The sequence below is a fragment of the Sorex fumeus genome, unplaced genomic scaffold, assembly GCF_029834395.1.
Source record: "Sorex fumeus unplaced genomic scaffold, SorFum_2.1 ptg000014l, whole genome shotgun sequence".
NCBI lineage: Eukaryota > Metazoa > Chordata > Mammalia > Eulipotyphla > Soricidae > Sorex > Sorex fumeus.
Genome location: NW_026606071.1, coordinates 33,291,236 through 33,308,658, shown reverse-complemented (window position 1 = coordinate 33,308,658; position 17,423 = coordinate 33,291,236). Strand labels below are relative to the sequence as shown.

The 17,423-nt window shown below is 43.1% G+C and overlaps 1 protein-coding gene across 1 annotated transcript in view; it reads right to left on the bottom strand.

The window, feature by feature from the left end:
• Positions 1–11,027, bottom strand: part of ATIC (5-aminoimidazole-4-carboxamide ribonucleotide formyltransferase/IMP cyclohydrolase) — a 31,804-nt gene extending 20,777 nt beyond the window's left edge. The window contains exons 1-6 of the mRNA XM_056111769.1: positions 10,930–11,027; positions 10,287–10,413; positions 6,661–6,737; positions 5,292–5,358; positions 2,087–2,175; positions 217–368 (exon numbers count right to left, since the gene is read on the bottom strand). Coding sequence (XP_055967744.1) covers positions 217–368; positions 2,087–2,175; positions 5,292–5,358; positions 6,661–6,737; positions 10,287–10,413; positions 10,930–10,948 — 531 coding nt within the window. The 5' untranslated portion in view covers positions 10,949–11,027. The remainder of the gene's footprint in view (positions 1–216; positions 369–2,086; positions 2,176–5,291; positions 5,359–6,660; positions 6,738–10,286; positions 10,414–10,929) is intronic.
• Positions 11,028–17,423: the final 6,396 nt, after the last annotated feature.

Here is a 17,423-nt window from a genome sequence, read left to right as displayed (position 1 = left end):
AGAAGAGGGGGCAGTGGAAGCGATGGCGTGCGGGGGGTGGGAGTGGGGGGGATACACCTTCCCTCGCTGCCTCTAACAGCGCTCCTGTCACCGACAATGAGAGGACAGTGGCCGAGCAGAGCTGCATGCTGGCCTCGAGTCCCATTCCACTAGAAGGGACTTTCCAAGGCTGGGCGGGAAAGGGGTGGGGGTGGAGGGGCGGGGGAGGGCGCTCACCTTCAAGGCTAACTGGCGCCTCGTCTCCAAGGAGGTGTCTTTGCTGTCGGAGCTCTGCATCTCGGCAGACACGGCGGCATAGTCCGCAGGCTCACACACCACCGTCACCCGGGCGTGGTTTTTCGCGGCCGCCCTTAGCAGGGTCACTCCACCTGGGAACAGTAAGAGACCATTTATGGAACTTGATGAATTTAGCTGCTTTCAAATAAAGCCACCGCTCCCATACTACAACTACCACCGCCGCCACCACCACCACTACTACTGCTGCTGCTGCTACTACTACTACTACTACTACTACTGCTACTGCTATTGCTACTATTACTATACTGCTGCTGCTGCTGCTGCTGTTATTGCTACTACTACTGCCAAAATTTCCTTTAACCACTTAGTAGAGAACAGCACTGTTGACATTACTACTGCTACTACTGCTTTTACTGCTACTACTACTACTACTGCTGCTACTACTACTGCTACTACTATTACTGCTGCTGCTATTACTACTACTATTGCTACTACTACTGCCAGAATTTCCTTTAACCACTTAGTAGAGAACAGTACTGTTGACATTACTACTACTGCTTTTACTGCTACTACTGCTACTGCTACTACTACTACTGCTGCTGCTACTACTACTGCTACTACAACTACTACTACTGCTGCTGCTGTTACTACTACTACTGCCAGAATTTCCTTTAACCACTTAGTAGAGAACAGTACTGTTGACAACATTACTACTACTGCTACTGCTTTTACTGCTACTACTACTGCTGCTACTATTACTACCGCTGCTGCTGCTGCTACTACTACGACTATTGCTACTACTACTCCCAGAATTTCCTTTAACCACTTAGTAGAGAACAGTACTGTTGAGAACATTACTACTACTGCTACTGCTTTTACTGCTACTACTACTATTACTACTGCTGCTGCTGCTACTGCTACTGCTTTTACTGCTACTACTACTATTACTACTGCTGCTGCTGCTACTACTACTACTGCCAGAATTTCCTTTAACCACTTAGTAGAGAACAGTACTTTTGACAACATTACTACTACTGCTACTACTACTACTGCTACTATTACTACTGCTGCTGCTGCTACTACTACTGCTATACTATTGCTACTACTACGGCCAGAATTTCCTTTAACCACTTACTAGAGAACAGTACTGTTAACAACACTACGAATCAAATTTTCAGTGCCTATATCCTTTCCAACGTTAGTTACATCCCCACCAAAGTCTGTTTCCCTCCACCACTGTGCCAGGGGCCTGGCCTCCGCCCCCCACCCCCCCGCCCCATGTATGCTCAGGAAAAAAAAATCTTCATTCCTGATGACTGTAACAATTTGTTCTTCCTTGACTGCTTCTTTCTTACCCCACATAAGAAAAAAATATGGGAAGAGTTCTCACTCCATTTTTTAAAAAATTGTGGTGGCAGTGACATCTATGCACATGGAGATTAATAGAGCTGATCTGAGATTCCACAAAACTGTACACTGATGATAAAGTGAAAAACTGTATCTTTACAGGCATGCATATTTAAACAATATTACGAACAATTCTGTGCTAGTACCTTTTTAAATTTACATGAAATAGATAAATCCTACCAATGTAAAATTTAGTAAGAGTGAAGATAATTAAGAAAAACCTAAGGGAAAACCTGACTTTAAAAATAAGGAGGAAAAAAAAAAAAGGACAAAAAGAATATAGATGAATTCTGCACCAAGGAATCCCTTAGAAAAACACAGGCATATGACAACCAGATCGGAAGAAACCGTTTTCTGCTCCCTCCATAAACATCAAAATAAAATCTCACTGAAAATGGAAATCACCCTTTCCTGTCTTCAGAAATGATGCTGTCCAACTTACCGATATCAATTTGCTCAACAGCCTCTCCAACGGTCACATCTGGCGAAGCCACCGTCTTCACAAAGGGATACAGATTACAAACCACAACTCTGAAAGAGAGGCATTTGACCAGCATTAAAAATTTAGAGTGGGGCTGGAGAAATAGCACAGCGGGTAGGGCTGTGCAAGCCTTGCACGCGGCTGACTCGGGTGCAATTCCCAGCATCCCATATGATCTCCCAAGCACCTCCAGGAGTGATTCCTGAGTGCAAAGCCAGAAGTAACCCCCGAGCATGGCCGGGTGTGACACCCACTCATGATCAGCGCTCAGCAATTTAAGAAGGGAATTTAAGAAGGGGACTCAGGATCATGAAAAGGATTTCAGAACACCAACTGCTAACATCACATTTGAAAGTGAAGTTGGAACTCTTTCCTCAAGACACTCTCAGCATTGTATGAAACACTACACCGACCTACAAAGGTCTACTAGGGCCGGAGAGAGCCAATAGTCTGAGAGAACGCTTTTCCTGCAGACCCCAGCCCCTCAAGTGTCCCCCATCCCACTCCCACCCCCCCAAGTAGAGATAAATTTGCAAAAATTTTTAAGAAAGTGAAGCTATCTCTAGTAGCAAATAACATGAAGTTGCATACAGAAAATCCTAAGAACACATACACATACACACACACACACAAACACACACACCCCAAATCATGAGCACTCACAAATAAATCTAAGATTTGAAGGATATACATTGAACTGACTTAATATATTCCCCATCAACGATTAAAAAGTGAAACAGAGCAAACAATTTCATTTGCAAAAATATCTAAAGAAAGAAATGAATTAAAAAAAATCTAAGAATTCAATTTTTAAATTAAAATTTCACTAATGTTTCTAAACAATAAAAAATTAATTCTATATACTCTAAATTTATATAAAAGGTGTAAAACTGTTGGGAAAAAATTTTTTTTATTTAGTAAAAGCAACTTATACAGGTGGACTGGAAGTCTTATTAAGATGGTAAGATCCCTCCAAATTGATCTACAGAATCAAAATAGAAACAATTTCCAACTCCCTTGCTATACAAGGCATCCTATGCATCTAAAACCATCTTTAAAAGGAAGAGGAGGGGGTTGGAGCGATAGTACAGTAGGTAGGGCATTTGCCTTGTATACGGCCCACCTGGGTTCAATTCCCAGCATCCCATATGGTCCCCCCAAGCACTGCCAAGAGTAATTCCTGAGTGTAGAGCCAGGAGGAGTAACTCATGTGCATCTCTGGGTATGACCCAAAAAGGGAGAAAAAAAAAAAGAGGATTAGAGGGCTGGAGGGATAGCACAGCAGGTAGAGTATTCACCTTACATGCAGCTGACCCGGGTTCAATGCCCAGCATCCCACATGGTCCCTCAAGCACTGCCAGGAGTAATTCCTGAATGCAGAGCCAGGAATAATCCCTGAGTACTGCCAGGAGGTGTGACCCAAAAAGCAAAGAAAAAAATAATAAATAAATAAATAAAAGGAGGAGGACCAGAGAAATAATATAGGGTTTAGACCCTTGCTTTTGCACATAGCTGACCGATTCAATCACCGGGTGGCATGGCAATTCAGTTAAATATACGATTTTAAAAGTAACATAAAGAAAAACAAGGAACCAAGAGTAAAAGTTAAAATTTTTATTTTTAAAATTTCAAAGAAAATACAGGTGTAAATGTTCATTACCTGTGACTATCCAATGGCCTCTTGGATAGAAAAACAAAAACACCAACAGAAGAATAGATAAATAGAAAATCATCAAAACTTCTTTATGATAAGCTAAGAACACAAAGACAGTAAAAATAATGCACAGAAGAAAATGAACTCAGTTAAATAAGGAAAAGTAAAATAACTGAATGTAAGAAATAGACAAAAGATCCAAATAGACATTTCCAAATGTATACAAATGGGCAATGAGTTTAAGAGCATTGGTATCCGAAGGAAATACAAATCTTAACAATACCCATACGGTAGCACTGTAGCGCTGTCCTCCCAATGTTCATCGATTTGCTCGAGCGGGCACCAGTGACGTCTCCATTGTGAGACTTGTTGTTACTGTTTTTGGCATATCGAATACACCACGGGGAGCTTGCCGGGCTCTGCCGTGCGGGCGGGATACTCTCGGTAGCTTGCCGGGTATTGTTAGAATTTTATTTAAAAACATACTACCTCTTTTCACTGCCACAGGAATTGTAAAATGATTACTGCCTTGGAAAACAGTATGGTGGATCTCCTCAGGAGTGTCAAGATGACCAAAATGTTTCACTCTGAAGTAACAATGAATGTCCATAGAAAAACTTATGGAACGAATATTCATAGCTATCTTATTTATACCTACCTCCCAATAGACAATCCAAACATCAATTAGAGAACAAAATAGGTCATATCCACATAACAGGTGACTTTTAGCATTAAAAGAAGGTACTGATAGATACGTGTCCTTACGTGATAGGACACAACTCTCAATACACTAATAATCAATGAATTATAAAGTGGGGAATTCCATGTGAATAGTATCTGAACAAAACATTATTTGCATTTAAAACAAGCTCAGATAGAGAAGGGAGCACCAAATAAAGGGTGTTGGGATGATCCTCCCAGGATGGGAGAAGCATGCTGAAAGTAGACTATAGACCAAACATGATTGCCACTCAATGCCTCTTTTGCAAACCACAACACCCAAAAGGAGAGAGAGAACAAAAGGGAATGCCCTGCCACAGAGGCAGGGGAGAATGGGGGGGGGGATGGAGGGTGGGAAGGATGCTGGGATCCGTGGTGGTGGGATATGGGCACTGGTGGAGGGATGGGTATTTGATCATTGTATAATTGAAACCCAAGCACAAAAATTTGTAAGTCTACAACAGAACCTCATGATGTCTCACTAATAAAAATTAAAAATATAAAAAAATAAAACTGTGCACCTTTATGTCAATAACCAAGTTGCCAAGATACAATAACACACAGATTATAACTCCTTAAAATACAAAGTTTATTATTTTACTACTGTAAAATGAGCAAAATCTAAATGCTTACACTGGAAGGTCACACAAAAGAGCCTAAACAAAAATCTACCATGATAGATCAGGAAACTCAATCTAACATCAATGATGATTTAGGTCAAGTGACGCCAAATTTGGCATACTCTTTAAATTTAATCCCTATTAGCTTGAAAACTCAACTTCGAATATTTACCTTATAAGATTGAAATCAAGTCTGGCCATGTCAGCACTATCTTCTGGGATATTACGAGCCAAGATTCCTAATTATTAAAATGAAAATATTAGTTCCAAAAGCCAGTAACAGGATACTTCTTTCTGAGGTAATAAAGCCTGTAACACTGTTTCATAAGTAATGACATCTAAATAAAAACAAGAGCGACGGGACATGGACACACACGGACACACACGGACACACACGGACACACACGGACACACACACACAGAGGACGACAGACAGATGCTTGCCTTGCAGCAGTCAACCCTGAGTTCCACCCCCAGCACCACAGTTGCCGCCCCGAGCACTGCCACCAAGGACTCCTGAACAAGTCAATGGTGCCCCTTCTGCCAAATAAAAAAAAGAGGCCCAGGGATATAACGAGTGCAGTGCGTGGCTCAAAGATGTGAGTCCCTGGATTCACACAGCACCAGGAAAAATAAATTATTAAGATTAATGAATATAATAAAAATTTTAAAAACTTTTGGTGGTGGGAGGCCACGCCCAAAGGTGCTCAGGGCTTACTCCTGGCTTTGTGCTCAGGCATCATGCCTGGCAGTGCTCGGGGAACCATATGGGCTCCCAGAGATCGCACCCAGGTCTAACATGTGCCAGGAAAATACCCTACTGCTATACTATCCCTAGGGACCCCTTTAAAATATTTTTGTATCAGTTCCCCATTCTTCTTTCCTTGAGGAACAAGTAAAAGCAAGTTTCACAAAAATGTTGCCGGTCCCCCTAATTAAATAGCTTGTCTGATGATGCTTCGGGGCTAAGTCTTTCCTTTTTTTTTTTTATTAGTGAGTCACCTCGGGGTACAATTACAAGGCTAAGTCTTTTACAATGGACTTTATTGTAATTGGAGGAAACATGAATAATACTGCCATTTCTTACTGTTATGGTCAAAATGCAACTTTTCTCTGGCCAGAGGAAAGTAAAGTGTTTTGAAAAAATAATTCTTTTGAAAGTCAGTTACATTGGGAAGCTTTAATCCAAAGTCTCAAATGTGATGTCTTTTTATGCACAAAATCCAAGTAACTTCATTAACTCCAGCAGAAAAGATTTTCAAATGAGTGATCAGGTCATGACCAGTAACAAACAGAGGAAAACAATCTCAATCCATCAAAGAATAAAGCAAACCAGATTTTAAACAGGGTCTTAGGTGTTCTGAACTTCAGCAGTGCATGTGAAAAAACAAACAAACAAACAAAAAAAAAATACAAACTCAGAAGATTTTGTCTGAGCTCATGACCTTCCTTTCCAAACCCTCATTCACTCTTCAAAGCAAGCAAATAAAATATTTCTAAAATCCATCAACCGTTCTCAGTTGAGAGCAGCAAACACTTACCAGCGTGCACTGCAGGATGCAAGGTTTTCACACGTCCGCCTAGCATTTCAGGAAAGCCTGTCAGTTCCGAGACATCTCTGCAAATGGATGAACAGATCACAGCTTTGTTTCTGCCGGACTGTCACTCCAAGTTACTCAAAAGCACCTTCCAATATGTATCCACTGCTCTCATTAAGAGATTTTTTTTTTTCAGTTTTCAAAAACTAAATCCTGAGCCACACGAGTGAAATATTAAGACATAAACTCAACCGAGAGAAAATTTGGCCATCTCTTATAATAAACAAGAAATGTCCTTATCGTAACAACAAACTCAATTTAAAAGCAAGAATACAGAAACCTGAAAGCTAGTTCAATGGGTTAGATTGCATGTTCTACACACAGGAAGCTAGGCTCTGACACCCAGAACATATGAACAGACCCCCAGCACCAGCAAACAGTGACACCCCCCCCCCCCCGCCTTCCCATGCCCAGCAAGGAGTTGGGTGTAGCCCCCAAGTGAAAAGAACAAGAATATTCTTTAATGATTAAGAAAGCTTAAAGCTGGAAAACCAAACAGGTGGGAAAAACTTAAAAGACTGCCAAGAACTCTCTATACTTGGAGTATAAGGTTAATCTCACACAAAATTAAATGACCAACGAATCAAAGGCTTAAAATGCAAAAAAAAAAAACCTAAAACTAATATTTAAAGAGTATTTTCAAAGCATTAAACTGAAACCCAATAGATCTGACTCTAATATTAAAGTCTATTACAAGAGGAAAAACTAAGCTGGAAAAAATACTATCAAATATAGAGAGTTATCTGAGTATCCACCCACATCAAACTGACCTGAGCCCTCTCTCTGCCATTATTTTTAAGTAAATTTGGTGACATTTAAAAAATGGCTCAAATAACAAAAGGGAATGCCCTGCCACAGTGGCAGGGTGGGATAGGGGGAAGGGGGATGGGAGGGATACTGGGACTGGTGGTGGTGGAGAATGGGCACTGGTGGAGGGATGGGTATTCGATCATTGTATAACTGAAACCAAGCACAAAAATTTGTAAGTCTACAACTGTACCTCATGGTGTTTCACTAATAAAAATTTAAGGAAAAAATAAATAAAAAATGGCTCAAAACATGCTGAGAAAAATAAAATAAAAAATCAAAAAGCAAAACATCTGAGGCTGGAGAGATAGCACAGCGGGTAGGGCGTTTGCCTTGCATGCGGCCAACCCAGATTAGATTCCCAGCATCCCATATGGTCCCCCTCAGGAGTAACTCCTGAGCGCAGAGCCAGGAATAACCCCTGTGCATCGCCAAGTGTGACCCAAAAAGCAAAAAAAAAAAAAAAAAAAAAAAAAAAAAAAAAAAAAAAAGACATCTTCACTGTGAACTGTGAAAACCAATATATGCTTTAAAAAAAATAGCATTTTGGCATCAACATGCTTAACAGAATTAAGTCACATTACTATCTTCTAGTTTTCACAACTTTCATATTTCCTGCAGTGTACTGTGACTTAATTTATAGTAAAATAATATGTACACTTCAAGTATACAATTATGCCAGTGGATTTTTTCCCCTGGGTAGATTCTACGATGTGAGACTGGGACGGAACAAGGATGCAAGGGCTCCCGTCAACTGCTGACATTATGATTCCCAATTCAAAATTCCCCTGGACAGAAATCAGAAAATAAAATCCCCTTTTCTCCAACTGAGAACAATTAACAAAATCCTAAGAAGGCAGACCTTTCCTTAAAATGAATGAATGACTGGCATAACTGAAAAGCTCGTTATTCCTTTTTTATTTAAGATAGAGCTGCAAAGTTAACATTTTTCAGAACTGTCTATATGCTCACTGAATACATTTTCATCAGTTTACCTCACGTCTCAAGGTTCATTTCCTGATATAAAACCTGGGTTCTTATGATTTGTGTAAGTTGTATGCGCAAAAGTGACATCTCCGTGCTCCGGCTGTTTTATTATTTATCCAATGGGTTAATGCCACCTACACCAAAAAGCAGTCAGGCTGGCGTGGCAGTTATAGTCCAACAGGGTGCTGGCTTTGCAGAGGCTGACCTGGGTTCTCCCCAACATCTCATAAGGTCCCCTGAGCCGGCGAGGAGTGACCCAAGTGCAGAGCCAGGAGTAAATCCTAAGCACCAAAGGGTGTACCACATACACCCCACAAAAAGCGGTAAGGATTATGTAAGTCTACATTCACACAGTCTGAACAATTTCTTACCTAACAGTAAACAGTTACACATTGCCATTGCCCACCTTAAAAAAACAACAACAACAAAAAAAAAACTAGCCATGCTGGAGGTGAATGAACAATGGTGGCTACACCTGGAAAAGAAAAAAAAAAAAACTTCCCCAAGACAGAGGTGAATAAACAATGGTGGCTAGAGAAAGCCCCAGATTAAACATAAACAAACTAATGGAATGTGCAGGTTGGGTAACAGAACAGTCTGAAGGGTGACTGTACTCTTTCCTGATTTATACCTAAAATGCCTACCAGTTTAGTGGGCAGAGAAAGACGGAACAAGAGGATCACGGATCAAGCTTAATTTGCGAGGTCCCAGTGGAATACGCCCCAGCGTGGCCCAAAGGAAAGCACCACGGCCTAGATTCTGAATTCCCAAGCCAGGATTTCAAAAGAGCTGCCTGGCTTTCCATTCTAATTTTTACTAGGGTCTTAGAAAAACCAGGCGAGAGGCCAGAGTTTCAAAGAGTCGGAGAAACTGAAAGCACTTATTTAACAAAGTGAGGCGTTCTGGCCTCAAGAAAGCGGCAAATTTAGAGCCGCTGAGAACTGCTCACTCCAGGCAGGGGTCAGAAAGCAGAGAAGGTAATTTGCCTCTGCACGGGTCTGGAAGGCAAGTCTTTCCCCTCCACCCAACAAGAAAGGTGGCTTGAAGTTTCATTCATTTCCTGAAAAGTATTCTGAGGGATGGGTATGTCAGTCCCCTGAGGTCACTTCTTACAACTGTTCTATCTGTGGTCTTTTTGTGGTTAATTTGTGGGTCACACTCAAGAGAGGTTCAGGGATCTCTCCTGGTGGGGCTGATGGGGGGACGCTATGTGGTGCCTCGGATCAAACTGGGTCGGGCGCTGCAAGACCCACTGTGCAATCACTCCAGCCCCCTCTATCTATGGCCTTTTCATCTTCTACCTCTGAGAAGCTCGACATGCTCTCATCAGAATACTAGTTCCCAAGGTGGGCGGAAACATTCCTCTTACCAACACCAATAAGCAGTCTGTGTGTAGAGGAGACAACGAATCTATACCTGCTGGTGGTTACCAGGGATGCTAAGGCAAGAGAGGGAGCAGGGATCTGCATGCCACTGGTTTTCACTGAAGGGCCCCCAAAATTGGAGGACAAGGGAGCCCCTCTCCCCAGTGTTTTCTTCTTGCACCGCACAAGGCCATGCCTGTAGGAATCTGTTGAAGGGAGCCACTGAGCACTCTGCAGCGAGGCCTCCGGGCCCTGGATCCTTTTCTCCATCCTTAACTGCAGCGGCCCAGTGCCGGGTGGGGGCGGGTGTGAGGTGTGGGGTGTGGAGTGTGGTATGTCCCGCTCCTGCCCTTGCAGAGGGGAGTGTGTCCAGCACATCAGGCTCTGCTGCCTGGGGCGTTGGTGTCTTACCTGACGGCCAGCTTGGCCTCCCGGAGGGCTTTGGCGGTTCCTCCTGAAGCCACCAGATCCAAACCCACTGAAGCCAGGCTTCTGGCAAATTCCACCAGGCCGGTTTTGTCAGAGACACTAAACAAGGCTGCAAACAGAACATGCCCCCCAATCAATCAATCAATCAATCAATCACCCCCTCACAGCACGAGCAACCAAAGTGCTCCAAAGCCTGGAGCAAAGGTGGGCGGGAAGGGGGTGCACATGATGATGATGAGGGGGGTTGCAGGAGCTAATCATGATGCAGGGGGCCCCCCAACCTCCCCATCGCCCCCATCCCAGGAATTTTGCAGGAGCTGATCATGTTGCAGGGGAACCCCCCCCAACCTCCCCTACACCCCCCCCATCCCGGGGAGTTTGCAGGAGCTAAACATGATGCAGGGGACCCCCACACACACTTCCCCTCCAACCCCCCCATCCCGGGGAGTTTGCAGGAGCTAATCATGCTGCAGGGCCCTCCCCCCACCCACTTCCCCTCCACTCACCCCCCCCATCCCCACTCCACGCTCAGTCTCCCGAGCTGCGCAGCTGCGGGGCCGCCCGCCCGCCCACCCCAAGGCCGGGGAGCAGAGGCGGGCACGCGGGCGGCTCCAGCGGGGCTCACCGAGCTGGGCGGGCGCCATGGCTGCAGGCGGCGGGAATCCGGGGGTGGGGAGCGACGAGCGAGGCCTGGACGCCACGTGCAGAGGGAGGCGGCGCGGGTCAGTGCCGGGACGAGAGGAAGCGGCGCGGCCCGGCGGGCACCTGACCCGTCACGTGACCCGCCCGGGCCCGCCCCAGCCCCACCCGGCCCCGCCTCCCCGAGTCGCGGAACCCGGCTTCCGGATTCCCGGGCGCGCGGCGCCGGCGGGGCGGAGCTTCCCCTGGGCGGGGCGAGGCGGGGTTTGCCCTGGGGCTTTCCCTGGTGGGCGTGGCTTCGCCGGGCGGGGCGGGGCTTCCCGGGGTCCTGGGGCTGGAGCTGAGTGGGGATGCTCCGGGACTCCTAATGCCGGGTGCGGCGCGGTCCCATCCTGCCAGGGTGGCCCAAGGCGGTCTCTGCGGAGTCGAGAATAGTGGCCTGGATATTTAGAATCTTAGGGCGAGGGATGCCATATAGTTCACCGAGGGGTGATGCTTAAGGCAGAGTTGGCTGGGAATTCCTTCCTGCCATCCTCCAGGGTTGCACAAAGTCGCAGAGCTGCTCACCTGGGAAAAGGGAACCGTCTCTCCAGATTATTAATTAGCAGCAATTAGAGTCAAGTTGACAGGCGAATGTTTATTTTTTGTCCTAAAAATGTTTATTTTTTGTATATATATACATATATATATATACACACACACATATATAAATTTTGAACAAATTGGCAGGCTACTCAATGTAACCTGCCCACAGGGCAGAGTCTGGCAAACTCCCCATGGCGTACCCAATATGCCAAATACCAGTAACAATGATGGGTCTCATTCTCCTTACCCTGAAAGAGCCTTGAATATGGCACTTTTTAAAAAATCTCAGGGCTAGGACGAAAGGAGACATTGCTGGGACCTGCTCGAGGCAATCGCGGAACAACAGGAGGGTCGTGATCGTGATATATAATATATATTTATTAATTTCTACAATCGGTGTCATCTTTTTAGTTTAAACTACAGGTTCATTTTATAAGTTTATCCATTATTTGAAATGTCTCCTCTCCCACCGTTTTAAGATTTATAAATCAAGAAAGTGATGTTTTTTCTGAAATTTGAAAACCAGCAATTAAATAATTTATTTTGGACTGTCACTGTCTTCCCGTTGTTCATGGATTTGCTCGAGCGGGCCCAGTAACGTCTCGATTGTGACAATTGTTACTCTGTTTGGCATATTGAATACCTCCCGGGGAGCTTGCCAGGCTCTGTGGTGCGGACGGGATACTCTCGGTAGCTTGCCAGGCTCTCTGAGAGGGGCGGAGGAATTGAACCCAGGTCTGTCAGGTCAGCTGTGTGCAAGGCAAACGCCGTACCCGCTCTGCTTTCGTTCCAGCCCTATTTTGGGCTAGTTACAGTGATAGATTTTTTTTAATTATTTTATTTTATTTGCTTTTTTGGTGACACTAGGAGATGCTCAGGGGTTACTCCTGGCTCTGCATCCAGGAAATACCTGCTCTGCACTCAGTCACACTCAGCGATGCTCAGTGGTTATACTTCTAGCTCTGCACTGAGATGCCAGGATTTAAACCTAGGTTGGTCACTTGCAAGGCAAACGCCCAACCTGCAGGCCCCTCATCATAGATTTTATTTTTTTTTTTGCCACTTTTTTTTTACATCATAGATTTTAAAGTACATAATTTGAATAGCAGTTAAAGTAAGCATTCTTTTACTATGCATTGCTCCCAAAGCATTGGATGGACCTTTGTAAATAATACTAAGTATTAACAAACCATGATAAATTTAGTAATCTTTTGCAACACAACTGGTTCTCATTTTGGCTTTTTAAAAAGAGCTTTATGGTGTAACATCAAAATTAGGAAGGAATATCTTGTATCTATTAGGCGTGTTGCTTACAGTACATTGAGTTTTTCATCCTCTATTATATACTAGTCTGATGTCTGCTTAAAGATTGTATCTTCTTGCAGACTCAAAGGTTAGTTCAGTCTTAAAAATGTGCATGGCAGGAGCAGGGAGATGACTCCACACTTGCCAGAACCAGGGCACTGCCTGACCCTGAGGGCACTGCCAAGTGTGGCATAGGCAGGGACAAACACCATTGCTCCTCCGAACCATTGAATCTTCCCACCAATCTGTTCAACTGGCAAAGTATTGGAGGGAGTGAACCTTCAACTAGTTGAGCACTGCTTGGTCCCCAACCCCTATCCTTCCAAATACTGAGAGCTTTGAATTTTCTTTTTTAAATAAGAACTTGCCATCAAATACGTACATACTATTGCCTTCAGAATATTTTAAAATTTAATTAATTTTGGTTTGGGGCCACACCTGGTGGTGCTCAGGGATTACTTCTGGCTCTGCACTCAGAAATTACTCCTGGCAGGACTTTAGGGCATCATATGGGATGCAGGGGATAGAACCGAGGTGGGTCATGTGCAAGGCACACCACCCTACCTGCTGTACTATCTCTCCAAACCCGTAGAATTTTAAGAGGGAAAAATGAAGAAAATATTTAAAGGATAAGCCTTCCTAAGAGGTATAGCTTTAGTCTGGTAATTATTTCAAGCCGAGTTCAAACAAGGCCTTAAAGATGCAAGAAAAACTTTCAGCACTCTCTTATCACGTAAAATCTAGGTTCTAGAAGAATGGAAATTGAAGGCATTACCCAAGTTTGATATTTTCGCCTGAAAGAGACTATTAGGAAGAAGTAGAAAAAAATAAACAAACAGAAAAGCCTCTCTACCCAAAAGACAATACAAAGGCTAAGACACTTACCCTACATTTGGTAGATCCAAATCGAATTCCACATTCCCACATATATCTGGTTTCCTGAGCCTGGCCAGGATTGGTCCTTGAGCAGAGAGCAGGGAATAAACCCTGAGCATTAATGGGGATGGCCCCAAAACAAAACAATAGAAATAAACATCTTATATGGCAAGGCAGACATCTAACACCTAATTATAAAATTAGTTTTCTTCTTTTTTTTTTTGTTTGGAGGGGGAGGAGGACAATGTTGTTGGTTCATACACTGAATGATGCTTCTCAGAGATTACTCCTGGCAAGCTCGGAGACCATAAGGGGTACTGGAATCAAATGGGTAGGGGAAAGGTTGTGCAAGACAAGTGTCCTACTAGCTCTGACTTCCAAATCTTTAGGTTTTCATCATCTGAGTCCCACTTACTTGGGCATATGAGTCCTCTACATCTCTTCTGGAAGCCCCATTCCCTGACACAGTATTACACCCCAACTTTGTGCAGTTAGCTTTAGAATTCATTTCTATGTAGATTGTCCATATAATTATATATAATTAAATTTATTCACTTTTTTTTTTTGGTGTAGGGAGGGTTTGGGCCACACCTGGTGGTGTTCAGGAATTACTCTTGACTCTTGACTCTTTTCTCAAGGATAACTCTTGGTGGTGCTCGGGGAACCCTACAGGGTGCCAGGGATTGACCCCAAGTTGACTGAGTACAAGGTGAGTGTCTACCCACTGTATTATCTCTTCAACCCCTAAATTTGTTCTTTTCTCCTGCTTTCACCTGGATGATCCAGTTTTCCTGTCACTTGAGAGGCTCAGTTCTATTGAGAGACAAAGTGACAATCAAACTTTATTAGCAACAAGTCTGCAGATGGGGTGATGCTGGGTTCTTCTTCTCGGGAACCATCTTGCCTGCACCAGCACAAAAAGTTTAGTTTATGTTGGGAAAAAAAAAAACAGAGAAGTCTAGTTTTTGAAAGGGTGGTGGGGGGAAGAAAAGGGTGAATTAAAAATGACTGAAGGACAGGGTTGGAGTGTCTTAGTTGATTTTTTGGTTGATGGTGAAGGTGTAATTTCGTACAGCAATATTATCATTAACACTATTGTAAGGCATAGTTACCTAGTTACCTAGACTACAATAGACAATTTTAAAAATAAATAAATAAAATGTAAGAGGCCAGTTGCAGACCAGGAGGAGTCAGGATAATCAACAACTCCCCTTATGGGCTGGTCCTTTGAGACATCTTCAGATGGGGACAAAGATTTCTGTTTCAGAACACAGGCGGCTGGCTGCCTTCCTTGTAATAAGCTTTTGCAAGGAAGGAACAGAAGAAGTAAACATTCTATTCATTCTCCACAGCCTCTGCCCAGAAGAGTTTGCTGGTTTTAAATGTTTGGAGTGAGCTATTAATTCTCTGGGACTGGTTTCACTACAAATATGCCTGGTGTTGATTTGATTGCTTGATCAAACCAAGCACAACCGAGAGGCAGACACTTTTTCTCCTCCCTCCCAGTTCCTTATTAAAATTATATCACAAAATAATGGCATTATTTGCCTATTTTTCTTAGTTTGTGGCTAACAGCTACAGAAAGAACTGTCTTTTCTCATTGCCCACGTGCTGTTTTTTTTCTATTCTCCTCTTTTCTCTAAGTCTTCTAGTTCCTTCATTACTTCCCTAAATGAACACCTATTAGCTAGAATTAAACACTCTACTTTATCACATCTGCTAGGTGAACTCTTTGCTCTTAATATTTTTCACATTCCTAAGAGAAATATTTAAGATCATCCTCAGTGTCTTCAGAGTGAATGTGTTTGCCAACTCTGAATTTACAAAAGACAAGCTTCATTGCTAATAATAAGAGAAATTTCCCTGGCCAGTCACCATTAGGTTTTAATAGGAAACAGAAATACAGACAAAGGAGAAAATAATGTTAAAAGGAAAATAAACAGTTCTTAGGCAATCATCATTTTTTCCTGCAGGTGAATTTTAAATACTCAATAAAAATTTAGTGAGCCATTTCTTTCTGAAAGGCAACAGTGCAATATTAGTAAAAAGAGGATAAATATCACCTAATTATTACCCAGAGGGGACAAATGATGGAATGAAATAATAGGAATATAGGTAGAACTAGAAAATATGAAAACAAAGAGAAATGAAAAATAGACTGATTTGTGTGGAGGTCTTTATAATTCTGATGTGTGTGTGTTGAAAAGGAATAAACTGGGTGCAGATTCTAGAAAAAAAGAGTTTTTTTTTATTTAAAATTATTTACTAAAATTAATTCTTCTTTGAGTCTCCCAAGAAGTCTCCCTGGGCTCTGGGGAGTATTCAGGTTGGCAGGGCAGTACTGCTCAGGCCCTACAGAGCCAGAGACAACCAACCAAGGCCTCCCCTGCAGTGCTAGTAGGACCATGTGTTGCCGGAATTGAGCCCAGGTCTGGTGCATGCCTTTCACATACCCTACCCCCATACTATTTCCCTGGCTAATCTTTCACAGTTTTAAAGTTTGACTCAATCACTTCCTCATAGGTTAAAAGTCCTGTGGGAGCTCAGATAGAGAAAGGATCACCAAATAAAGAGTGTTGGGTTGATCCTCCCAGGATGGGAGAAGCATGCTGAAAGTAAACTATAGACCAAACATGATTGTCACTCAATGCCTCTTTTGCAAACCACAACACCCAAAAGGAGAGAGAGAACAAAAGGGAATGCCCTGCCACAGAGGCAGGGTGGGATGGGGGGATGGAGGGTGGGAGGAATACTGGGACCTGTGGTGGTGGAAAATGGGCACTGGTAGGTGGATGGGTGTTTGATCATTGTGTAATTGAAACTCAAGCACAAAAATTTGTAAATCTACAACTGTACCTCATGGCGTTTCACTAATAAAAATAATTTTTTAAAAATAGTCGTGTGCTAATTAAACTTAACTAACTTTGTGATCCTAGTCTTGTCACTCCATTTTCCAGAAGTTCATGGCTGTATCTGTAATACAGACATTTTATTTACTCTGAAAATTTTAGCCCATGTTATGGAGTAAGTTGATCTGTCCAAAGTATAAGCCGTCAAGTGATCAAGGCAAAGAAGGAGTGTAATTTTCTTCCTAAGTATGTGTCACCGTGCTTCAGAATATATTCTCCCTATAAATGTCCATCGCTCACCAGTTGGCATGTTAAAAATGACACATTTCCACAATGATGTAGGCTCCAAGGGTATATCATTAGCATTACTGTTTTACATAGGCAGAAAAAAACACAAACGTATCAGACAGTGCAGAAGTGGAGATACTTACCTTGTGGGCAGCTAACCTCTAGTTCAATTCCATGTAGCAACCCAAACACAGAATCAGGAGTAGATGCTCTATGCCCCACCAAAGTAACAAACCAAGAAGACATGCATGCATGCACGTATATTCCAGGTTTACCTGTGGAGAGTGTTTGGGGCCACACCTACCAGTGCTCTGGGGCTATTTCAGGCTCTGTACTCAGGTGTGACCCAGAGCAGTGCTCAGGAGACCATACATATATGGGGCCAGTCATTCAAACCAGGATTGGTTGCATGCAAGGTAAGCATACTGCCCTAACTCTTGTACTATTTCTCTGGACCCACTACAATATTATATTTTTTATTTCTTCTCTTCTTACATCTCATCCTTCTAAATTTTCAGGAAGCTTGAACACCCTGAACTCATATCTTGACTGTCTGTCTGACTGTCCTCCCGTTGTT